We start from the raw sequence: 25,868 nt of genomic DNA, 5'->3' as shown, positions 1-25,868 counted from the left end.
CGTTTGATCACAGAATGACAGTCTTCTAATTAATCTGTTGCTCTCATCCGGGTAGCCTATGTGCCTTAACAAGACAAATCACGCATCCTGCATTCCCTGGTGTGAAGGAACTTACACAGGCCAATCACATCACATCACATCACATCACATCACATCACATCACATCACATCACATCACACCACATCACAATCACATCACATCACATCACATCACATCACATCCAGTTTATATTTCTCCTAAACCTTCAGCCAGTGTGTTTTAGGGGTGTATCTATACCTGCCACCAAAGTTAAGGTTTTTTCAGTCATTGTTATTTTTCTTCCTTCTAAAAATAAAGTAGCTGTAATACTAGGAACAACATAAAACAGATGATGGTATTTTGAAGTGTTGGAATTTTATAAAATAAAATGTTTTTAGCTGCAATTTGGAAAACCCCCCAAAATCCAGTCATTGATGACCAGCACAGTTAGGAATGGTTGTATTTGAGGATGTTATGTGGTCAGTACAAAGGATGACAGAACTACACACACACACTGGTAATGGAAAAACAGTAAAGATATCGGGGGAAAAAAACCCAGTGCCAAAATGTATGACATATTTTTAAAAGTATGTTTGAAATCCTCCATAATAAATTTGCTTCAAAATAAGAGTAGAAAGAAAAGACTCCCTCTGGGCAGTCTCTTACAGAATCCTACAAACAGCTGCAGCCAGTGGCTGTTACCTTTGTTAGAGTAACATTCTAGAGTCCCGCCCCCCCACCTCCACAAATTACACAAGCTTGCCAATCAACACACATAAAATACCTAGATGTATTTCTTAAATACTAACTGGTTGCTATGAGGGAATCTGGACTGGAATGGGAGGCTTTTTTCATAAAATGTTTATACCTTTAAATATCTTCACATTATGCATATTATCAATGTCCTTTTTGTTTTTAACTTATAGGGTAATACAAGGCTACTGAGTCATCCATTTCTTTATATTTGCCATTTCTTAAACAGGTCAGGTCAGCTTCTTCCCTCAGGGTCTTTGTATCTGCTCCCTACACCTGGAATATTCTTTCCTACAGAGAGTCAAATGGTGTTGATCTCCCACCTCAAGACTCCATTTATATCCACCTTCTTCTTACACAGGAGGAATAAACCAACCCCCCACTTAAAATAAGCAAACCTCCTGCAATTATGTCAACTTATTTCCTTTTACTATATTTTATTCTTTTTTAGCATTCATCACCACCTGACATTAAATTTCATGTTTATTTACAATTTATTCTCTATATACTCATTAAAATATGAGCACATAAAGACCAGGTTGGCTGGTCCCCTCTTAGCCATTAGAAGAGTTCTTGGCACAGTCCTAAATTCACAGGTACCTGATTTAAGGAATAACTGATTTGAAAGGTAAAGTGGATCCAAGAAATAACACAGCACTGACACACATTATAGTGTTTCTCTGCTAGGGGGCACTGTCTGCTTCCTGCGGGAAGAGATGTTTCAGACGGTTGGAAGTTCAAGGATGTTAGAACTATGAGCTCCTTCCTCATCTAAAGGGCGCTGTTAGCAGTGTACTTCGTCTGCCTGCCTGTTCTGCTCCCCACTCTGGCTCTGGTGAATTCTCTCACCCTCCCGCACTTCTGACTGTACCCAGTGCTTGTACTAATAAATAAATGAATCTTTCTAATAAATAAATAAATAAACAAACAAATAAATACAGAACGCTGTTAGCCCAAACTGTCAGTCACCTCCAGGGGGTCTCAGAGCACCAAACAAGCACACCTATGGCTCAGCTCACAGATGGACCTGCTCATTCGCAAAGGAATCTCACTTTCCACACTCCTGAACTCACACGCCTCCATTTACAAAATGGCTCCCCTTCTCCTCTTTCATTAGGTGTTGAGTTTACTATTATGTCAACTGAATGAAGTGGGGGAGAGAGAGACACAACAGATGCAAACTCTGGTTTTTTCCTTTTCCTTTCAAGGGTAAAAATTTATTTCTGAGGAAGTTCATGCTGCACATTTCCAATGAGAATCACCTAAGAAAGCAAAATGGTATCCTCCCCTCATCCTAGAAATAAATAAGGGCATAAAATTTCTTTTTAAATCACGACACTTGGAAGTTTAGCACCAGCATCCAAAATGAACAAAAAAAGAAAAAAAGCATTTACTATATATTTCAGATTTCTTTGGTTGGGGTCTTCCCCCTGTGGTATTAATATTTCATCTTTCAATTCATATTACCAAAACAGTAAAAACCAGGAAAAAAATATAAACCTAGTGGTTGCTGAAACTGGGGAGGGTGCTCTCTGTATCCTGTGCAGGCATTCCTGTGATCGCAGCTTGCTGGAACATTGGCTGACATTCTTCTTTTGTAGTTGTTTGTTTCAGAAAGAATAGTACTCATTTCTAATGTCCACTTCTTGATTAGTCTTCCACTTTATTGCTTGAATGTTTCTTTGGTGTTGGTAAGGTCGTGGTCTGCTTTTTGCTTTATTTTTTGAATGGTCATTCATTCTTTAGGTCACCTGGAAAAATTTAAAGCTCAACCTCAGAAAAGTGACAAAATGATCAAAAGTCAAAGAATAAAGAGAAAACTTCAGGTTTTGGTATAATTCAAAAAACAGTATTTGGCTCAAGGTCTAAACAAAATTTCTATTATCTTCCATAGATTTGTAAACTATAATTTAATGAAATCTTTGAAAATAAATTTTTAAAAAACTAGAAATGTTGGTACATAATAGTGAAAATTTTGCAAAAAAAATACCATCGTGAAGTCCTTTCAAATAAACAACCCTAGTGCGTTAATAATTCTTCATGCTCATCTGAGGGGCAGGCGGCCCAACATCCCCTAATATGGGCAAACCACAAGTATATGGCTTTCTCCTATCCCCAATGTTTGACAGGCTGTAAATAGGAGGAACTGTTTTCCTATATTTTGAATTATTTTCTCAGGAAAAATACTTAGAAATAATGTTACTGAAGAAAAGGTTTTGGCCAAATCATTTTGTTAGTTAATGCAAGCAAGTCTGAATAAGGAATTTCTTTATGTATTGCATGGAAGAACTGGGATATATGCAGGCCAGAAGTGTGGGGTGTAAGAGGATTCACCAGAGACAGAGCAGGTGAGGGGGGTGGAGGTGGGACTAGAACAGGCAGATCTACTGAAATACACTGCTGGGGGAGCAGCAGGAGAGACAGGAGAGGTCTGCTGCGCCATGTGGGTTAAGCTCCCTGGCCGGGGATCGAACTCAGACCTTAGAGATGACAGTGCTGAGACTTAACCCCTAGGCTACCAGAGAGGCCTAGGAATTTATTTCTATGATAAATGGTCCTTGCAGCATCAAGATAAATTAGACTACTCTCAGCTAACAAATGTCTGTCTAATGAGAGGCTAATTTAAACCCCAAACCTCTTTATATAAAAGCAGATGGCATATTAAAAGTAGGAACTTACAATAATCTCAAACATGTATGCAATCTTAACAAGTCAAAAAAAAACCAAACAAACAAACAAACCCAATTCCTTATTTAATGAAAAAGGCAGCAATAAGAAATTAAAAAAAAAAATTTAAGTTAAGCAGGTATTAGGTGAAAACCCAGAATGAAACCAAATATGGCTTATAAAGTAAGACTGGCTCCATAATTTATTCAGTCTTTCTAGCTCTGCTTTTACATTAATAAAATCTCTAGGTTCTTTAACAAGTCACAGAAGTAGGAAACGATGAAGACAAGCTTGCTTTGTGACTGGGCGCTCTTTGCCCTATTGAGGCACCATATGTTATCTCACTATATCTTTGCAACAGCCTGGGGGTGGTGGGGGGAGGTGTCCAGTCAGTATCCCATTGCTCAAGATCACCCAGAAAATGAGCAGCAGAGCCTGCACTGGATACACAAGCCCCTTGGCTCTCACACATCATACTGTACTGCCGCCAAAGAAATAATGTTCGTTATCTAAGGGAAAAGAGGAGTAAAAACCACTCCAGTTTATTCTGCAGATCCATCTCCAGCCACCAAAAGGCCTTTGTGAAGCAAGTGATCAGATTGGCCACTAGGTGTCGCAAAAATAAAAATTTCAGTAAGTGGTGTGAAGAGGTCTCTATGTTTAGAAATTGTCTAGAAAAAAAATTTCACTATCCTGAACTCTGAATGTTTATGGTCCCAAAGCCTTGCAAAAGATCAATCTCAGAGACATTTAACCACCAAAACAGTTCCTACTGCAGAATCCCAACGGTGATGAGGTCATGACGGATGACTCACAGAACTAGTTTAGATTGATTTGTGCCATTGTTGAGAATCAGTGACACAGGAAAGAAAACATCAGCTACAGGCTGAGCTCTCACCTGCTGATGGTGAAGGTGCCTGGGAGCCTGGTGTTACTCAGCACTGCTCTGCTCGGTGGCTGGAGCAGGGTTCTCAGATGGTGCTTCACCTGCCTTGGTCTAAAACACAAAACAGAACCACAAACCACAAATAATCAATTCCAATGACAGTGGAAAGGTCAAGACTGAAATGGTCTCACAATCTGGGATCGTCTTGCCTGTGAAGGTAAATCTCTGCAAAATTTTAACTACTCTTAGGTACAAATCAAAATTAATACTACAGAAGAATGGCTTCCAAATGGCCCCCACTCTCCAGAACAGAAGCTATACCACACAGGCTTCATTAGAGGCACCTTCCTCTCTGTATTTATTGGGAGAGCCCTAAAAGTGTTAGTTCTGATTTCCCAATTAGTATGGATACTTTTTTCAGAGCATGCCAACGAGCCGATTTGCATGTTACATGCAAGGCAGTCTCTCGTTCTCTCCATATTTTATATATATATATAATATCTAAATATAATATTTAGATATTATATATTATAAGAATAATATATATTATATATTATAAAAATAATAGATATTATAATATTTATAATATTCATATATGTATAAAGCCCTTGGCTCTCACACTGCTTATAGCACTGCCTCAAAAGAAATGTTAGTTATCAAAGGCAAAAGAGAAGTAAAAACTACTCTAGTTACATATACATATATATTGAACACATGGAACGTTTTTACTAGGCGCTTAAGACAGGCACTGAGGATGAGAAAATAAAGTGTTCTGATCTCTGCCCTCCGTAAACAGAATTACATGGAAACAGAGACTAAACAAGGGAAAGAACATTATTTACCATGTGCAGCTCTCTACGCCACACACGCAGATATCTCAAGCACAATGTTGTTACATATAAAATGTCACAATGTAAAATGCATATAAGTGGCAGTGTCAGTCATGAGATGACAAAAGCACTCTTAAGACTACTCAGCCAGACCTGATGAAGGGTGACCGGCGACCCTACCCTGGCCAGCTGCTTTACCTCTTTGCCATCGTGCGTAAGAGCATTAAGAGGACGGGGGCGGCGCCGATAGTTGTAGGGGCGCCGGTATCCACGGCGAGCAGATGGCTGGTTTGGACCATTGGCCGCTTGTTGATTCTCTTTATCTTCTGCCTCTCCAACAGCTGGGGCGGGCCGTGGGCGAGGAGGTCCCCTGAAGCAGAGAACACAAAACAAAAGAACAAGTGCTGCGGGACGGGGGTCCTCCAGAACAGAGTTATTTTTTTAAAGATTAAAAAAGTCCAGTAATCACTACTAACTGCTAAAATTATGCAGCAAATGGAACAAAGGTTTGGTGCAAAAACCTATTTTTCCTCTATTTTCACCATTCACCTGACTCCCTATTTGCAGTGAACAAACATTGACCACATACTATGTTCCTACCAGGCACTTTGCTAGGCCCCACAGATGGGAAAATTCAACAAGAAAAGTGTTGGGCAGAGCCTCCGCTCTCATTGTACCAAGTTCAGTGGGGGCAGGGGACTAAACAGGGCAAAAAAACTAACATTACACTTATTACATGCCAGCGCTAAGTTTTCATGTTGAATATTTAATTTTGGTGCTAATTCTGTTACATATACTATAGTTAGAAAACCAAGCAATTTAGAGAGGCTAAGTATTTGGTTGGGTCTTGCTGCTTCTATAGGTCAAGAGGTCAACTGTAGCTTCTTCCCAGGATCACACACAGCAGGATCTCAAAGAGCTGGGGTTCACATCTACTATTCCCTCCTTTGTTTCCATTAGGCCATCTCTATAAAGCCTCTCATCCTGAAAGTCCTTAGTGGGCCTCCCTGGTGGCACAGGAGTTAAAGACACAGCACTATCAAGCTATCTCCAGCCACTGTGACATGAGTTCAACCCCCAGCAGGGAGCTAACCCACATGGCACAGCAGACCTCTCCTGTCTCACCCGCTGCTCCCCTCAGCAGTATATTTTGGTCAATCTGCCTGTTCTGCTCCCCGCTCTCTCTCTGGCGAATCCTCTCACCCCCACCCCCTGCACCTCTGGCCTATACCCCTACTATTCTTGTGTGCATAAATAAATCTTTTTTTAAAAAAAAAAAAAAAAGAGAAAGTCCTTAATAACTAATCATTAGCATGATTATGTCTAAAACTGGAATTAATCTTGTGAGAAAAAGGACAAGTGAGACAAATCCTTCCCCAAAATAATACATTCACTCTCCTTTCAATAAACCCACACACCAGGTTTCAAGGTGGTATAAGCATCACCTAGGAATGATGTTCAACTTTTCCACTTTCCTCCAAGCTAAGGCAAAGGAACAGGAGGGCTTATAAAAGGTTTAAAAAGCATCTTAGGGAATCTAGCCTAATTCAGAGATAAAGCATCTTGGATGCATCTATGCATTTAACCCTACCGACAATTGTAGAATATTCCTTACTGTTCATCTTACTGACCTGATGACCATGTTTTACAGAGCCCAGAACCTTGCCTTAGAAGATACAGCTACTGGGGCTTCCCCGGTGGTGCAGTGGGTTGAGCGCAGCCCTGTGAAGCTGTCCGCAGCCTCTGCAGTGCGGGTTCGATTCCCAGCCGGCCAGGGAGCTACCCACATGGCGCGGCAGACCTCTCCTGCTCCCCTCAGCAGTGTCTTCGTTCCATCTGCCTGTTCTGCTCCCCGCTCTGTCTCTGGTGAATTCTCTCACCCTCCCGTGCCGCTGACCTGTACCCCGGTTCTTGTATGAATAAATAAATCTTTAAAAAAAAAAAAGAAAGAAAGAAGATACAACTACTAACTCAGAGTGGGAATTTAACACAGACAATTTTTCGGTAGCCTGCTTTAATCCCTTATCCTAGACCCTCTCATTTACATACTCTAACACTCAATTCCCTCTCCCTTTGTAAAACTGCCACTGAATTAGACATCAAATATAATTAAAAAAATACGTGTTAATGTATTTATTAAGCAAATATAAAAAATGCTTTGGTACAGGGGTTAAATAAAAATTGGAATTATTAAGGGGAAAATATGCATACTGCCACCTGAAAACTTACACTGCCAGGCCCCCCCAATTCAGGCATGCCATCAAAGCAGTCACTTCTAGCTACACAATAAATCCACAGCACAGACCCACCACCCCAGCCTCTGCCTCCCTCCGCCATGGCTCCCAAGTCCTCCTCCTCATGGCTCCCAAGTCCTCCTGTACCCACCTGCGGTACCTTGGGCGGTAAGTCGGGTTCCTGTGGACCGGCCCCTGAAGCTGTGCTCCCTCTGGGGCTCCATCCTTCATCTCTCCAATCTCACCAGCCTAGAAGAGGGCCATGAGCCCAAGAGTGAGTATCATACTCCAGGACAGGAGAGACAAAGAACACAGCTGCATTCCCGATTTTTTTTAAGTAAAAAAAGAAAATACTTGATTACAAAGGTGGGGACTCTCAGGTGTAATAGTGAACCACCTCCTGATAGAGCTTTGTGAATGACAGAAAGGAAAGAGAAACTCATTCCCACTAGAGCAGTCTTATGCTTTATCCCAGAGCACCTAAAATATTAATTTTAACATTCTGAAGTGCTCCACTCAGCCCTTGCAAGAAAATCCACCTTATAAAAGGAAAAGGAGTGAAATACTACCTCTGAGCCATGAATCTTTTCAATCTTTTCCAACTCAGGCCTCCTCGGTATACCTTCAACACCGGCGATGCTTTTCATATTCCATAAAGCTCTCCCGCACCTCACTCTACCGTGTGCTGCATCTAAACCTTAATGGCATCCTCACCTGATTCCACACTTTCTCATTTTTCCTGTTAGTTGCTTGTGTTATTTATTCCAGCATAACATTTTTTAAAAATTAAATTTACTTCCTTCATGATAAATTTATTTTAAGCTGGGGAATAAAATCAACTTTTTGTAGAATCACCACCAGGAGAAGAAAGAACAGCTGAAAACTAACAAAACACCACCACCAATCTCTGGATTCTTGGCACTACAGTCACATCTCACACTTGGCCCTCAAAGCTAATGTCCCTTCCTCCTCCATATTTCACTAAGGGAAGAGAAGCAAGTAGAAAATGGTCTGCTTATTCTTTCACTGTCAAATCCGCCAACCTACCTGTCCTTGCATTATTTGGTCCACACTCACCTCCCGTCTGTCACCTCCCAGAGCACTTAACTCTCTCCTCTCCTCTGCACATTTTTTCCTTTCCATCACTGCATTCCAATCATACAAACATGCTGAAATAGCACCCATCATTTTTCAGTTTAAAAAAATCACAAACTTGCGGAGAAATTGGAATATAGAGCCTCATCCTCGGACCCCTGCTCAGATTTTAGCAATTTTCCTTGACCGCAAAGAGACCACGTCAGGTCTTCTTTGGTCATTGTTTGCCTTTGGTAATCTTGGCACTTTTTAAAGATTACAAGCCAGTTGTTTTGTAAAACAGCCCCTCCATTTGGCTTGCTTGGTTTTTTTCAGTGTATACATCTGTGGCTGGGGAGCCCCAAACTGCAGCTGCATTCTTCTGGGTGCCATGAGCTCAGACACTCCTATTCCCATCTGTGCCATCACTGACAAGGCCACTCAGAGAAGTGGCTGAGGCGCTACTTGCCAAGGTGTCTCCACTGAGTTTGCCCTTTCCCCCTGCGTGACTAATTGTTAAAAGGCACTTTCAGAGTCTGTAAAGATTCCAATCCTCACCAACTTCCCAATACATTTATTTATTTATATCTCTATAGACTCACGGCGTTCTATTTTATTCAATGAGTTATAATCTGTTACTATCATTACTGACCAATGGGAACCCTTTCCAGCTGGCTCATGTGCTTCTGACCAGCCTCCAACATTCTTTGAGTACTTCCTTGCTCTCTGGCACAACAAGATGTTCCAAGCTCATATTGTACTCTCTCTGGGCCCAGATCTACAATCCTTCATTTCTCCAAAGGAGCATCTTTTTATTGGAGAATGGATTAAAAAATGAAACCTTGAGGACCATGTATGCTCGATGCTATTAAGGGGTCAGTGATTCAGGCCCCTTAAGTGAAAAGAACTAAAGAACACAAGCACGTATACACACACACACACACACACACACTGAAAGTTGCATGTATATAAATGTGGTCTATCGACGACATGGATACATCAATCTGTCCATCTGTGGCCTTGGGAGTAAGTGGTTGGTGAAGGAAGGATGAGGGAGACCAGCAGACAACATTCTCAGTGCAAAACCAAAATCAAATCACAGCTTGCCCTCATCCCATACTCCTCCAGCTACTGCTCTATTTCTTCAAGCTCCTTTACAGAGAATTACCAAAGGAAAACCACCAGCACCACCACAGAAACCGCCTCAAAGAGAACAGATGGCTCCTCTTCCTCACACGTAGCTCAGCTTTCTCTTGAATTCACTCTAGTTAGAGGTCTGTCCCCACCACACCACTAGACACTAAGTTACCAAACCCAATCATCAATCCTCAGTCCAACTTCCTCTATTAATCAACAGCTGTTACCACGGCACTTCCTGAAACACATTCTCCCTGCCTGTTACTGTCCTTTGCTGGACTCTCACCTTCCTAATCTCTCACCAAAGATGAGCCCCCAGCTCATTCCGAGGAGCAGTACACCCTACCCCAAGCTGTTAAATACCATGTGGATTTTTGTGATGTGCGTTTTACACAGTCCACACGCGTGTGTGTGTGTGTGTGTGTGTGTGTCCTGAGCCCTGTATCTCCCCCTTCAAGCTCCCTTCAACCTTTGCCATTCCAGTCCCATCCCAGCACCTAAAGGACACGCACCTGTGAGCCCCATTTAGGTCTCTTCTCAACGACATCTCCCAAGACTCTGCGAACCACCTGATCTTGAACCACACCTTCCTCCCTCCAGCCCCTTCTACCTCTGGGCTGTACTTTCTTTTCCTGCCTACTGGACCTCTCCAGGTATAATTTCACATGGAAAGGACCTCCCACTGATTTCCATCTCTCCCTTCAAACCTGGTCTTTCTTTAGTCTTCCTAGATTGCAATCAAAACCCACAAAAATATCCTTCACTGTTCACACCACACATCCAGTCCATCATTAAATACAACCACTACTATGCTTAAAACACTTCCTCTCTGACCCCAGCGCAGCCTCCTGTAGCCTGTGCTGCTTCGCCTCGCCACAGGGAAATCACGGCAGCTAGTCTGCTGCCTTCTCCGGCGGCCTTCTGTGGGCCAGACCCCACAAACAGTATGACCTCTGTAAATGTTTCATCAAAAAAGGCCTGTTCACGCTAACCCCAGGTTCTACCCCCTTCTCTTCACTGACACCATCCCAGCCAGAACTTCTCTTTGGTTCTCCACAAACTAAGCTGCTTCTGCCTCACAAACACTGATTCACAAAACAGCAGTTCAATTAACATGTATAAATGATGAGAGCTTTTTCTAGAACGGCAGAATGGGAAGAGTGTGGGCAGACAGAGTGAAGTGAAATCAAGCTCTGTCACTTTGTGCCCATGTAACTTTCTTCTAATTCTTATAAACACTCAAATCTCTTTATTTGTAACAGCACATATGGAAACCATTGCCAACTTTAGGAAGCTGTAAGGAAGACTGAAGATGAACTGATTTCAAACATCTGTGCTTCGTAGACGCCAAACAATGTCACTCTTTCCTCCATCCAATATTTCTTTTCTCAAAGGCTACAAAGAGTTGGTATTAATTCAGGAACCAATTTGACTGAATTTTCAATTACATGAAATTATTATCTTCAAAAAATGGCAGTGGTCTGGTCACTGATGTATCACACTACACTACGTCCTTGGACAGGGAGATACCATTGGCATATACAGGGTCCTTTTCTACTGCTGTCCAATAATTTCCTAATTTTGTATATAATAGAAAATAATGGCATGGATATTTCTTCTTCACTTCAGTAATTTTTCCCCCCAGGCATCTGTTTATACCTTTAAATCACTATACTGACAAACTTGGAGTGACCTAGTTCTTCAGAAAACCGTTTTCATTTGCTGCTGATGATCATATTAATCAGGGCTCTTAGTAACTGCACATCTAAACAAGGGCTGTATTGGAAAGACTCTCAGGGAAACCGATGAAGGAATCTAAGACAGCTTTTATTTCAGATACGGAACGGGTAAGACATGAAGTCGAGTTAAAAACAACTGAACACAGGGCCTCCCTGGTGGCGCAAGGGGTTAAGCACTGCACTACGGAGCAATCCACAGCCTCTGCAGCATGAGTTCTATCCCCGGCCAGCCAGGGATATGGCACAGCACATGGCACAGCAGACCTCTCCTGACTCGCCTGCTGCTCCCTTCAGCAGTGTTTTTCAGTCAGTCTGCCTGTTCTGTTCCCCACTCTGTCTCTGGTGAATGCTCTCACCCCCCGGCATCTCCGGGCTGTACCCCAGCTCTTGTATGCATAAATAAATAAATCTTTTTAACAAAAAAAAAAAACACCACTGAACGCAGTTATTAGAACAAGCACATCTGTACAAAAAGTAGTTCCAACCTCTCAGCACCACTAACGCTCTGAACACGCCATGCACCGCCTGCCTCTCCCTGCCCTCGCTTCCTAGAAGCCCAGATGCTGTCCTAAAGAAACCCACTAGGCCTCGTGGCCCGACCTCTCCACATATGCGCGGCTACTTGTTATTTTTAGCACATTTGTCAGGGACAGCTGTTGAAAGGGGAAGGCGAAAACAAGGAGCAACGCAGAAAGAACAGTCATGCGTGATGGGGTCGGAGGAGGGGAGCAGGGAACAGGCTGAACATAATGTTCAGTCAAAACACTTAGTGGAAAAACAGAAACCAAGGACACTCAGAGGAAGACGTCGTCGTTTACGTTAACAAAAGTGATCTCCTAACCCGAGCTCTCCAAGCCTCCTGGGAACTGCCAAGTGGGCACGACAACAATAGTTGTGTCACTATGTTGCCGTGAAAAAGGAGAAGCCGGCAGTAACCCCGTGGCCGCCCTCACTCGGCTGGGCCTTCTCAAGCACAGCCTCTCATCTGAAGGAGCGAGGTTCTCCCTCCAGAGCCACCTCACCAAAGTCTCTGCTTTTGATTTCATCATCACTACTGCATGGTGGGGGCACAGTATTTCCCAATTTAATGGGCAGCCAATCATGCTGGCTGAACTGGTTTTCTCAAAAGCTCACAGATAACTGCATAGCGGAGCAGAGGACAGATTCCAAACCAGGCCCACCTGGCTTCGCAGTCCAAGTGCTCACACTTGCCCTGTCTCCCACTCCACCTCTCTCGTTCTTCCCCAGTCTAGAAGCTGTGCTCTGTGGAGACTAGGAGACTAGGCACTGCGCTCTGCAGAGACTAGGAGACTAGATAGAAACTGCTCTGTGGAGACTAGGCACTGCACTCTGCAGAGACTAGGAGACTAGGCACTGCGCTCTGCACTGCGCTCTGCACTGCGCTCTGCACTGCGCTCTGCACTGCGCTCTGCACTGCGCTCTGCACTGCGCTCTGCGGGGACTAGGCACTGCGCTCTGCAGAGACTAGGAGACTAGAAACTGCTCTGCGGAGACTAGGCACTGCGATCTGCGGAGACTAGGAGACTAGGCACTGCCCCCTGGCACCAGGCCCCGTTCCAGGGCCCCCTCGGCCGCGCGCCCGCGAGGCTGTCAGGAAGCCACAAGCCACAAGCGAGTCTTACTCCCGGCGGCTGGGGCTGGAGGAGGAGGAAGAGGAGGCAGAGGAAGGATGAGGGGTGAGGATCGCTCAAGAGAAGTCCCAGGTGCGTGTTACCTGCATTCTGCTGGGATGGGGAAAGACCCGCGAGCGGCGGTCAAAGGTCTGTCCCACGTGGTAGGGCGGGAACCGCCGCGGCCGGTACTGAGGGCGGTACGGGGGGCGGCGCGGCTGGCTCCGGGCCCCGGGGAGCTGCCTGTCGGCGGCGGGGGGCTCGAACCCCTCGCTGCTGCCGCTCCCTTCCTCCTCCTCCTCCCCAGCGTACTAGCGAAGCAAAGAAACAGAGATTCAGAAGGAGTTTCAGCGAGGAAAGGGCCAGAGAATACCATTAGAATGAATATCACCAAGAGAAAAAAATCTTCCCCCGAAGAAACAATCCCTTCAATTCTATAGACAAAATGCATTTAGCCCAGGTTATCGCGTGATGACCGGGGATAAACTACATTACAATTAAAGTTTAGATCTGTGCAGATAAAATACCAAGAAGCAGAAAGCAAGAGCAATATATAATGCATTTATAGCCATCTAATTAAATTGAGGAATATTAATTCACCAACCACCCAAAGAACATCGACCAGGTTTATAATATTTAGCTCTGCTAAATATATCTCTTCCAGCATTTATTGGGGGCGGGGGGTGGCAGTCAGGGCAAAGTCACAAAACATATTCTGTGGTGTCACCGACAGTTGTCTTAAAGCAATTCTACTTCCTGCAGCAGTTTTCAAAGCACGGGTGGGTTTCTGAAACCCTTCCTGGGGGTAACCCATGTCAAACCATCTTCATAACACTACTTAGATGCTATCTGCCTTTCCCCATCTGTCTCTCTCAGGAGTTGGGGGGGGCTCCCAAAAGTTAGAATGACATGTGTTCTGCCAGCAAACTGCAGGAGATGTGAGAATCCAGCTGTCTTCTGTGGAGCCAGCCATCAGAGATTTGCAAAAATCTAAAGCAACACCACTCTTCTCACTCAATTTTAAAAAACACGGTTTTCATAAATAATGTTATTTACATGGAGTGAGCTTGTTTTAAATCAAATGCTGTTTTAATTTCTAATATGATAAATATGAATACATATAAATGCACATAAACAAAAACTCTGGGATTGCAATAACATTGGAGCATGTAAATATGTCCAAAACCCAAAAGGTTTGAGCCCACTCATGTATATCCTGATTTTCTCCATAAGTTTAAGAATAGGGCTTAATAAGTTTCAATAAGTTTCACAATTTTTATAAGTTTATAAGTTAAACTTATAATAGTAAGTTTCACAATTTTTCCTGTATTTATACTCTATCCCACAATAACAATTTTTATGTAAAAATATAAATAAACAGCCAAACATCCCTCAAAGAATTTTTTATTTCTAATCTTACTTTAAGGGGTGGGGCGGGGAATGTACAAGCACCAAAGGTAGTCTCTGAAGGGAAATAAATATAATTTTTAAAAGTGAACATATTAAAACAAAACAAGACCATTTCTTTTGAGGGTGAGGGCATATAAAATTTAGAACCCCTGGAGTATGTCCACAGGGGCGACTAAATTCCCAAAGAGAAAAATGCTAAGCCTCAACTAGTCTAATTTCAGAAAAAAAAACAAAATTATGCTAACACTTCATAAAACCTTTATTAGCTATGATCCTCGATTATGTGAAGACATATTAGCATAGAAAATGTTCACCAAAACATTAAGTGTGAGACCACATAAGCTGTTTTTCTTTTTAGGGTTGTTTGTATCTTTTTGAGTTTTATACAGTCAAGTCTTTCATAGAGTAAGCAAAATGGCTCCGCCACGGCCAGACATGCTCTTGAGAGCTACTCAATAAGCTGTCAGGACTTGAAGACATCACAACAGAAAACCTTCACATATGTTTACCATCAGAATTTTGATGATTTTATGTCTAGACATCTTCCACATGTCTGTGCCTTCTGAATTTCCAATTGAGGAGAAAAAGTCTTTCAAGAAAATCTTTTCACTAATGGTGTCCTTCACTTTTACTTGTGGATTAATATGCGGGATTAAAATAACCTCAACTTGAGCTATTGAACCCAAATTGGGAGGAGTTATTAGAGTAAAAACACAATTATCATTATTTGCACTGGTAAGTATAGCTACACTGACACATTTTAGAATGTGAAAAATCATATCTGAGTGGTACATTTCAAATAAAAAACAACTTTGAACAATACAAAAAAAAAATCAACAGGATAAACAAACATGGGTAAGAAAAATATAGAAATAGCAAAACAAGATGTCATTAGGAATCTGTTAAAAATCAATTAGGGCAGGGGATGAAGCTGATGAAAAGGAAAAAGAGCATTTATGTAAGCAGGATACAAATACCAAAGCAGAAAGGTATTTCTTTCTCAACCTGCAGATACTGCATTCTGTTAAGGCTTTTCAAAAGTTTTCCTTGGATGACATACATAGACACCAATCCTGTGCTCATCTTGGGTTTTATTCTCTATGGTATTATAGATCTCAGCTACTCATTCTAGAAACAGCAGAAAAATTAACCAAATCTTCACCACCACCAATGAATGGGATTCTCTTGGGTGTCTCGAATACTCCAAATTGAACCAAAGAAGCTCCAACCAGAGGTGGTTGTAAACCCTTTCCCCTGGACTGCTACCAATCTAAAGAACTAAAAATATGGAGAACTACTTACTGCTTCTTTACCTTCGCATCATGGGAAAAAAGGTGTGCTAAATGGCTATTCAATGGAGGCCGATTATTTAATGCTGGTGGGCAGCACTGCTTATTGCTTATGCCCAAGCTATGCCCATCCTTCCTTGCCAACCAAATGCTGATTTTTCTTAGAGGTCACAGTGCCGGCACAGAAAGATGAATGACAGGTTGAAGCCAATCACAGGAGAATGAATACAAGACCCAACCAAGAGGCTTTCTGAACCCCTGGCACTGCCTACCTTAATTAAGCCTGGTTACAAGATAACTAAATGTTTCCTACTTGCAGCCAAACAGCTACAAATTGATACAACATCTGAATGGCCAGTTTCAATAAGACCTATGGCTATGGCTGAATTCTCAGTAGGGAAAGGTCCCCACCCGGCCCTCCCCCAAATCACTGTGTGTCTCCGGGAGAAGATGCACCATTATCTGCTCCCACTATGTACACTTAATTTTCGATGTGCAAACCTTTTCAATCACTCATTAGGAAGAGGCGACATACATTACGGGGAGGCCCACGGCGTCTGCCATAGTAGCCACGTCTGTAACGGCGCCGATCAGCAGCGTAGCGGCTCCCTTCCACGGGAACCCCATCCGGGCCGGTCACATTGGCTGCTTCCGCACCCTGAGGAAGGCAGCAGAGAGATGGCCTCAGAATTTATGGCAAGCCACACAATCCTCCCAAAACAATCAGTGGCTAAAGCTGGTAGGATGTACTAACAATTTCAGCTGTAACCTCAAAAATACACCCAGTTTTAGTTAAGGTGAGGGAGGAGTTTATGTCCTGATTTAAACGGCTCAGGCTTGTTTGCTCATGCCAGCTAAACTTTGCCTTCTTGGTTGGTTATATTCACGAGGAGTATACACCTCTTAAAAAAAAAATTAGAAAATATAATGCTAGCAATGCTAGACTGGGAAGAACATTCCTCAATGGAAAAGTATGGAAATAATATATTATCTTCCTAGAAATTGCTGGAACCTGTTACTTTAAGAGGTACCAAGAGAATCCCTCTCCTTGGGCTCCGAGGGCTCTGTCCGCTGCTGATGGCTCGCTGCTGATGGCTCTGTCCGCTGCTGACAGACAGAGGGAGAGCTACACTTCACCCACATTGGCAGCAACAGGAAGGAAGGGCCCTTGACTTAGTAATAGTTACCACCTTCCTATTATCCTTGGGCACAGTGCTTCAAAAATATAGGAAATTCAAACAAAGGAGCACTGTTTATTGCCTCTGCCCAAGCTATGCCCACTCTTCCTTGCCAACCAAATGCCGATTTTCTTAGAGGTCACAGTGCCAGCACAGAAAGATGAATGACAGGTTGAAGCCAATCACAGGTGAACATGTATGAGTATGAAGAGTATGCTTCATACTCTATTTCAAACCCTGAAGTTCTGAAAACAGACAGGGAAAATTAACCTGGAAAATTGCAATTTTCAGATGGGATGGCACATTAGAAATCGGTAGAAGTCAGCATTTGCTGGTGATGATTTGAAATGCCAAGATTTGCACAAAATGTCCTAGGGATCATCTTGGCAAAGTACTCACGTATATTAAATGAAATAAATTGTTTTTCTGTCAAAACAGAACAGTTTGAGCACTGCTAAGAATATAGAGCACGGGATGGTGCATATGCACGTGCCAGAGCACACGCATGGAGTTAACCAGTCATTTATTCAGTTAGTTTATGATTCAGCTGCCACAATTAGCTGCCATGGCAACTTAGCATATATGGTTTTAAAATGTTTTTAATCATATTCTATATCATTTTATTGCTTATATGTAAACACATCTATTTGTTAAAAACAGAGCATAAAGGACACCAGTGATATTGGAATTAAATATGTAACAGCATAAAAAAATTCTGCAGATGACCCATTAGCTCACTGGGTTGAATTCATCTTAACATAGTTAACGCTCCAATCTTAAGATGCTTTCAGCTTTCCAAAACTCAAGCCAAAGAGATATAACACAATGATTATACTCAATGTGAATCTTCTTTTGCTGAGATAAAAACACTCTGTGGTATATTATTTATGCATAAATGCTTACAAATCACAGCCTAAGAAGTTATATTCTTTAAAAAGAACTTTTTCTCCAAAGCAGCTCTTACCAACTTTTAATGCCATAAAGCAGTCAAATTTTAATCTACATTTGAATATACATTTGGTACCAAAATAAAGTCACTTTAAATCTTGAGAAATTGTTTTTTCCTTCTATTATTAGTATCCATTGTTTATTTAACGAGGGACTAAAATGTCCTTTCATACATTCATATCCAAGAATGTTCGTAATAACATTGAATAACCAAAAGACAGTTCTACTTAAAGTCTCTTCTGGTCTGCAAAACAATCTGAGGTAATGTTAACTCATCAGGCGCTAAGAGACCATTTACTGTGAGGAAACTCCGTGCCCACACACTCTAGTACCCAGTCATTGTTTTTCTCACCTTCTCTCCTTCAACCACATCAAACTCTACAGTTTCTCCATCTCCTACGCTGCGCAGATATTTCCGTGGGTTATTCTTCTTGATGGCAGTCTATCAAGAGAACAGAAAATTCTAAATGAAGAAAATGTCAACATTGGCCACATGTGTCATTGCTCTCGTGGTTCCTGGGAATACTCAAGAAACTGTTGACTCACTGTTACTTTTCAAAGGTATCATTCTCCTACTAACCTGGATCTGCAAAAACCAACAGAAAAACACTATAAATCTACATTACACATGACAGTCTGGATTCATGCTAACCTTCAAAATTTATTTTGGGAGCTACATTAAGCAGAAAGTGGAGCTACCATGCCCTTCTGTTACAGTCTGCCCACCTCAGTCACCATACTGGATGTAGTAGGTCCCTGAAACCCTTCACTGTCCTCCAGGGGACCCCGGGGGCAATGCCTTCCTACTACCTTACACATATACAAGCACACAAATTAGGCGAGATGTTTCTGTCAATAAGACAAACTGCTCCCCTCCAGTGGCATTTCAAACTGTGCAAAGGGAAAGATGAGGAATATTAGAAAAAGGAAATAAAAAAAATACCAAGAAGAGAAATGGTTCTCATAGAATATACAAAATATCTGAGGAATCTGTCACTGATAATCTGGTCTCTCCACCACATCCCCACACCCAATTTTGTGGATGAGGAAGCATGAGGCTGAGATCACCAAAATACAACCCAAGGGAAGGGGGTGAGGGGTGGTGAGCAGGCAGGGGGCACCCACATCCCTGAACTAAATCTACACTCATGGAATGAATAGCTTTGCCATCACACCATCCCCATCAACTTGCTCCGACAGCCACGGACAGAGAGTACATTAAAGGGTTAATGAAGATCCCCTCCGCATGAAGTGTCTGCACCCAAGTCTCTGCTTACTAACAGACCTCCTTTTTCAATCAGGGGAAGAGAGAAATTCCTGCAGTGAATCCCCATTTCTTCGAGCCAGTCTCTCTAAACAGTTAAAGGGGCTCTGAGTTTCTGTGGAACTAGGTCAACCTTATTTTATAAAGCGATTAAGCATGTGTAATCCAGCCCTTCCCTTACTCTGAGTAGGAGGGAGGGAAAAAAAAAACACAAAAATGAGTGAGCCAATAGGGCTGAGACCTCACCCACAGAGGGAAAAAAGGCAGCTCAGGACAGGATCTGTGCGCACGCAGTCTGAACAGTCAGCCATTCCAAAAACAGCCCCTCCTGGGCCGGCTCGTTCCCTTTTTCCTGTTAAACTGGGCAGGCCTCAACACATCGAGGTGACTCACCACGACCTCATGAGGGCTGGAATCAGGTCATATTCTCACAGGCTACGAAGCCGCCACCAGCACAGAAACTGCCGAAGTCCTTTACTTCAGTCGTCGTCGAACCTAAGCATTCCTACCCCCAAAAGGTCGATTATCCTCCAGGTTTTATAAACAATATTTCCTTTCAGTGTGTTGTGACCTTAAAAGTCATTGTCTCTGAACCAAAAATCTCGTCAAGTTACCTAGGCACAAAGCTGAACTACATCCAGTCAAGCAGAAATAGAAACGATCCAAACCACAACTAGGGAGCTCATGCTCAGCTATCCCGGTCTCCACCCGCCACCCCCCAGCACACAACAAATCTAAACAGAAAGAAACAGAAAACCAGATGCTTGGTGGAGCCCAGAGGTAAACGTGCTGGGATTAGCAGCTGCCACTTCACTTCCTTGGTTGTTTTGCACTTAAGAACTCCACATGCATTTGAGACAATTCAGTGAAAACTAAACATGCCAAAAGAACATTTAGGTACCTTTCCTCCTCTTGGCCTATTTTGAAAGGCAAGTCCAGGACACATCATAATACAATAAGCAAGATCCTAGGCTACTAATGTCAAGGAAAAAACTAAGGGACCTCTAGCAGGGACACCGTGCTCTCTCGGTGTCTCACCCATTTCCTGAACTTCCTTCACATCTGAAGGAACGTGGTTCTTTTGCCCTGGACATGGGCTAACCAGGCCCCAGAGGAGCAGTCTGAGGACTATCAAGGGGATTGAGTTTTCTCCTGCCTTGGAGACACAAACCCCCATTCACCTGCTTAGTTCAAGTGAGAGCTGCCCTGGTACAGGAGCTGAACCAACACGCAGCCAGGCAAAAACAAGACAGTCCCAGCCAAACACGAAGGAGGAGCCCCAAAGTCTAGATGAAAAGAAAAGGATGCTAATGTGGAAACAAATGTTTTATTTTTTGCTAAGGCTTCAAAGACATTACCAATTAAAAGTGGTCCAACTGAATGACTGACTCCATTCAACTACAAGAATAAAATAATTTCAAAACAGTTAATATGATGGGATAACAAGAGTCTATTGGTCCACCTTAGAATGTGGAATTGAGTTCCCTTGCCAACACAAAAGCACAGAAAGTCTTGAGATAGTAATTCACAGGACTTCATTTTTTGGAAAGGAAGACTGGACACCCTTCTCCTCACACAACAAATGTACCATTTACTATACCTCTTACCTGATGTACAAATACATCTTCTTTGGTGTCATTTCTGTTTGGAGACAAAAAGTTCACAATTAAAGGGACTAAGTATAGGGGAAAACTTCAAACAGCAGATGTTTCATGAATGAGTTCAGATCCCAAGACCTCACAAGACAACATGCGTTTTTGTTTATCCTCCAAACCCCCGGCAGATGCTGAGAATCAAACTTCTAAACCTGCAAGACACCCACTCCCACCTCCCTGCACATGATCACAGTGCTTACATCCAAGTGGACAGATTTGACATACAGGGACATTCCTTTCCTCTCAGCTCTCTCTCAACCACGTGGTATGTAACCGAGCCCCAGATTTCCCTCCCAGCAAAAGCAAAGCAAGACAGTTAGAAGGACAGAGCACAGCTGTGAACGAGGCTCTCCTTACACTGAAACCTAAAACAGTACCCCCCCTCCACCACCCTGCCCTAACTCTTCGCCTGCTCCCACCCCCCACCCCCCAAGCAGACAAGGAAGCAATGTTTTTTAAGAGTGGGAGGAGAGAGCAAAGAAAATGATGATATCATGTAAAAACATCATCCAGCTCGCAACAGCTTGCAGATGAGTTCTCATTCCTATATGGTTATTAGTTACCAATGTTTAAAGAAAACAGGACGGTTACTACACTGGACTTGGACCAGACCCAAGCAGATCCAGCTTCCTTACTCACTGCTTGTGTGACCTTAGAAAAGTTGTTTCACAGGTCAAAGACTACACTCCTCCATCAGTGAAGTTATGGGTATGGATTCAACCATCCTAAGGCCCTTCCTAAGACCTCCCCCCTCTGTTTTTCCCCATTAATAACTAGAATTTATAAACAAGTTATTTACCAATATTCTGGAAATGGATTTTAATGATTAGTTAATGGCCAATCTCTTAGAAATGAGCATACTCACAGTGAGTAGGACGGTTAACACTTAAATAAGCTATAACAAAGTACAGCAAAGGATATAAAACTGCTGGTGCGACAATATGAACACATATTTCAGACAGGTAGAGAGACGCAGACACACATACCGATTTATAAATCCATATCCATTTCTGACGTTGAACCATTTGACAGTGCCAAGGACTTTGGTGGCTAAAATAGGATTAAGCAGATAAATTAGTATCTGACCTACAAAGAGATAACGTTGGCATCACTCAGGTCTTGATAGCATTATATAAAACCTAAACATACCTGAGGAAACCATTAAAAGCTTAATTCCAAAATCTATTAGTAAAAGAAAGCGGAGCAAGTCAAGACACCGTAGGAAAACCCTTCTCCAAAGACTAAATCTTCCCTGTTAACCTTTTCAGTAAAGTCGTAAGGAGTGCTGATAAGTCTATACAATTCTGCAATAATTCCATTAAGAAGCATGGCTTAAGGAAAACAAACCAAAAAAAATGCTCTTTAAGATTAAAGTGTTAACACAGAAAAAAAACCTGTGCAAGTGCAAAAGAGGGGCTGTGATCAAAGAGAATGTGGACAGAAGAAAAATTAAGTCCCAGTGATCCTACCATCATTTTAACACTGAAATATTAGGCAAACCCTCATAGGTCCTTGCAGCTTAGCTTTGAAAGAAAACAAAACAACTTATCTGCATTTGCCAGATGGGGGACCCAGCAGAGGGGTCAAGAGTTTGGACAGAACTGATACTATCTGCATCTAGTTCCGCACCTATCACCCTAAGCCCCCTCACCCTCAAGGAACAGACCTTTTCACACCAGTGCCAAATTTGGGGTTCAGCTGCATTGTTTACCCTATTCACTGCGGTCAGTGGAAACCAAAGGTATTTTCTATAAACCCCCCTTTCCTTGATTATTGTTACCACTTCCCATCATGAGTAGAACCATTTCCATTTAACACCAGATTTCAACAAGATGTCCAGGAGGACTTTAAGCTAAGAGAATGGTCACCTAACTCGCACTTTTAGATTCAAATTGATGTCAGCCATCAAGTATGATTTAAGATGACTCCTTTGATTCAATTGTGAATGCCAAATTCAGCTCCTCTAGGAAATGCTTATGTCTGAATTCAGGAAATGCATAAAGCAATTATCAAGACTCAGTGTAACAGGAAATCTGACAATAGAGTACCTAAAAAAAAGTTTAGTAGCGAATGAAAGTAACAATTAACATTAAGCCATGCTGCCTCTCAGTGAGATACAAAGTTTTTAATTTCTAAGGATAAACAATAAGGATTTGGCTTTTAGATTCAAGACTAAAATAGTAATGAGGACTTGCTTTGTTGTGGGCAGAGTTAGTTCTGAGTTTTGCTAGACTGATATACTTCAGGGTAAGTATTTTAACTTTTTGTTAAAAAAAAAAAACACCACTTTATGTCTTCCAAAGTCATTCAGCCCACCACCAACAGAATAATTTCCAGCTCTAATTCCAAGTAAGGAAGATCTCTCCACTGAAGAGATTCACCCATTGGAATCCACAGTTTAAGACAGTAGAGCAAAGGTGAAAAAATTATGTTTAAGATCCAAATTTACACAGAACAGGCTCACTTTTGATAAATTATATGCTTTTAAACACATTATGTCAAATCATAGGTTTTTGTACCTCCTCTCACTTGCCCTAAAATTAATGACCTAAGAAAATATAAAGGCAGGAACTGTTTTCAACTCATTTTCACATAGTTAATATGACGCAATGTCAACGGAATCATCTTGAATAGAAAGGCAACACTAGTTTTATTGGGAACAAAAGGTAAAAGAGTGATTCTCAAGTCTAACTTTAATCCAGGCTGAAGGTTATAATAATAACTTCCCAGTGGAGGTTTTTTTTTTAATTTTCTAAAATTCCAAATATATTTCCATTGACTTTGTAAGGCCAAACACATTCCTTTACACTTCTCACTTTATTATCATAAACTCACTTCACATGCACAAAGGCAGAGGGAGGGGTGGAGGAAGACCATACCCAAGGCTACCACAGTGCTCACTGCAAGTGAAGTTTTGATTCACTCAGGTACAACTATTTCCCCCGGCTTATGGCTATACACTGAAGTTAAAAGACCATTTGTAAAAGCTAGAATGGAAGAATCCAAAAACAGAATTCCATTTCAGTCAGCACTGAGCCTGGCACATGTGAGGAACCCATGTGTTTGCTTGGCAAAGGAAAGGAGATGGCAGAACACATTGGACAGAGGAGAGCCGTGTGGAAATGTCATGCAGAAGCTGCCCTTCATTTTGAGGGTTGGAGTTAGGAGTGAAAGACGGAAGACATTAAGACCCATCATCAGAGATGTGGTAGAGGCTTGACAGCAGTCAGTGGTTGTGGAAATTGACTTTATCTGTTTCCTTTAAGTTCAAAATTCTGAAGTTTAGTTAAGATCCAGATGGGTACAAAGGATCAGTGAAAAACTGAAAAAGATAAAAATAAGGTCTCATTAAGAATGTATCTTAAAGCAACTTTGGATGACCCAAGATTGTCTCTCTCCGACATTTTGCATGGAATTTTCGGGAAACACCTGTTGGAAACATTACCACAATAAAGTACTAACTAAACTTTGGCAGCCTCCAGTTCAGCAAACTAGGGGGTATTTAATTTCTTAAGCTCCACAAGTTGCATTTGGCATGTAGTTCAGCAGTAACTGACTAAAAATCCTGGAAAAAAACAGGCCTCGCGAAGGGGAGAATACTGAGTCTGTCATACGAGCTTCCAGTTATTCCCTCAAATTTTTCTTCCTCGAAAACTGGGCAAGCGAGGCACAGACAGAAGTTAAACACACCGCACCCAAAACAATGACGTCTCCCCCATTTTTAACTTTCTGATTGAGGAGAAAAAGAGAGTAAAGGCGATACACACGCGCCCCGTGGTGCGATTACTCACCACCCACTGGCTGTGCGCGCCCGCGGAAGGCCTCACACGGGTGTAACTTCAGCAGCGAATGCCGAAATGTGTGACACCACCAACAACCGCCCCGGGAGCCCCCAAACCCGAATGTCTCATCATCCTGTTTCCTTTTGTAACTTCCCAGTACCCAGTAAGGTACACAAGTTTTGAACAAACGTCAGACCCACACTTCCCAAACAGTTTTTTTTTTTCAGCTGCTGCTGCCAAGTGCGTTCCCGCCGTCCAGGAAGAAGAAAACGGGCAGCGATTGGCAGACACCGAGAGAGTCTCCGCCGCCGTGGGCACCGCCAGGGAGGGCGACGTGGGACCAAGACCCAAGTTTCCCGGAGAGGATTGCAACACCTCCCTGCCAGCATGTGGCCAACCGCGATGGCGCATTTCCCGCGCCCCTGTGGGAAGGGCGTCGGGGACAGACACCTGAGCCTCCCCGGCAAGAAGCCTTTCCACTCTCCCCTCCGTCGCCTTCCAGCGCCCGGCTCGCCCCCGAAGCGGGTCCTTCGCTCGCCCAGATCCTAAGCCGGGACTCCCAAGCCCGGCCCACGTGTCTGCGCCTCGGCTCCATCCACCTCCACCCAAGCACAGTCCTGTCCCCCAGCCCCCCGCCGCTCTCCTCCTCTTTGCACCGTGGCACCCTCCCCACGACTGGAGGCGCGACCCTGCCGGCCTCGGGGGCCGAAGTCAGGACCCCAACACGCTGGCCCGGGCCCGGGAGGGACGCGCACCGGGCGAGAAGCGCCGGGCACCTCGCGCTCACCTGGCAGTGCCCGCAGGACCCGCGGAGCGCACCCGGCGGCGCTGGGAACCCCCAAGTCCCCGGGACAGGGGTGCTCCGCGCCCCCGCTCCCGTGGGGAATGCAAAGCGAGGGGCGCGCACGTGCTGGGCCCCGCTCGCCGGCGCCCCGACCCCCCCGGGATTGACTCACCGAGAACTTTTTTCTCCGCGTCTTCGCCGCCGGCGGGGGCCGAAGAGGCGGGGGCCGCGGTGCCCGGGGCGGCAGGGGCCGCGTCCCCCCCCGGGTTTCCGGCCGCCAGGGCGGGGGGCGCGGGGGCCGCGGCCTGGGGCGCGCCGCCGCCCGCTGGGCTCTTGGGCGCGGGGTCCTGGGGGGCTGCGGCGGCCGCCTCCGCGGGAGCCTGCGGGAGGGTGGTGGTGCTGGTGGTGCTGGTGGCCTCGCCCGCCTCGCTCATGCCGCCTGCTCCGCTCTCCCTCGGGCACCTCGGTGGCGGTTGGTCGGCGGTTAGCGCGGCTGGTGGTCGCGGCGCCGGGGCTCGCTCTCGGGGTGGCCGGTGCGGATCGCGCGGCGCAGGCGGCGCAGGCCGGGGTGGGGTCTCGCGGCCCGGG

At 43.8% G+C, this 25,868-nt stretch overlaps 1 protein-coding gene across 1 annotated transcript; it reads right to left on the bottom strand.

Annotated features, from left to right (window-relative positions):
- Positions 1–1,982: 1,982 nt before the first annotated feature.
- Positions 1,983–25,714, bottom strand: YBX3 (Y-box binding protein 3; the record flags this gene model as incomplete). Its single annotated transcript, XM_084255658.1, has 10 exons — positions 1,983–2,523; positions 4,338–4,436; positions 5,354–5,525; positions 7,541–7,638; positions 13,075–13,281; positions 16,205–16,327; positions 18,148–18,237; positions 20,667–20,700; positions 21,701–21,764; positions 25,453–25,714. 9 exons carry the CDS (start codon positions 25,712–25,714, stop codon positions 4,371–4,373), a joined length of 1,116 nt encoding a protein of 371 aa, XP_084111784.1. The 3' UTR covers positions 1,983–2,523; positions 4,338–4,370.
- Positions 25,715–25,868: the final 154 nt, after the last annotated feature.

Source organism: Talpa europaea, assembly GCF_964194135.1.
Source record: "Talpa europaea genome assembly, chromosome: 15".
Lineage (NCBI taxonomy): Eukaryota > Metazoa > Chordata > Mammalia > Eulipotyphla > Talpidae > Talpa > Talpa europaea.
Note: the sequence above shows the minus strand (reverse complement) of the source record. Positions and strands in the feature narration are given on the sequence as shown.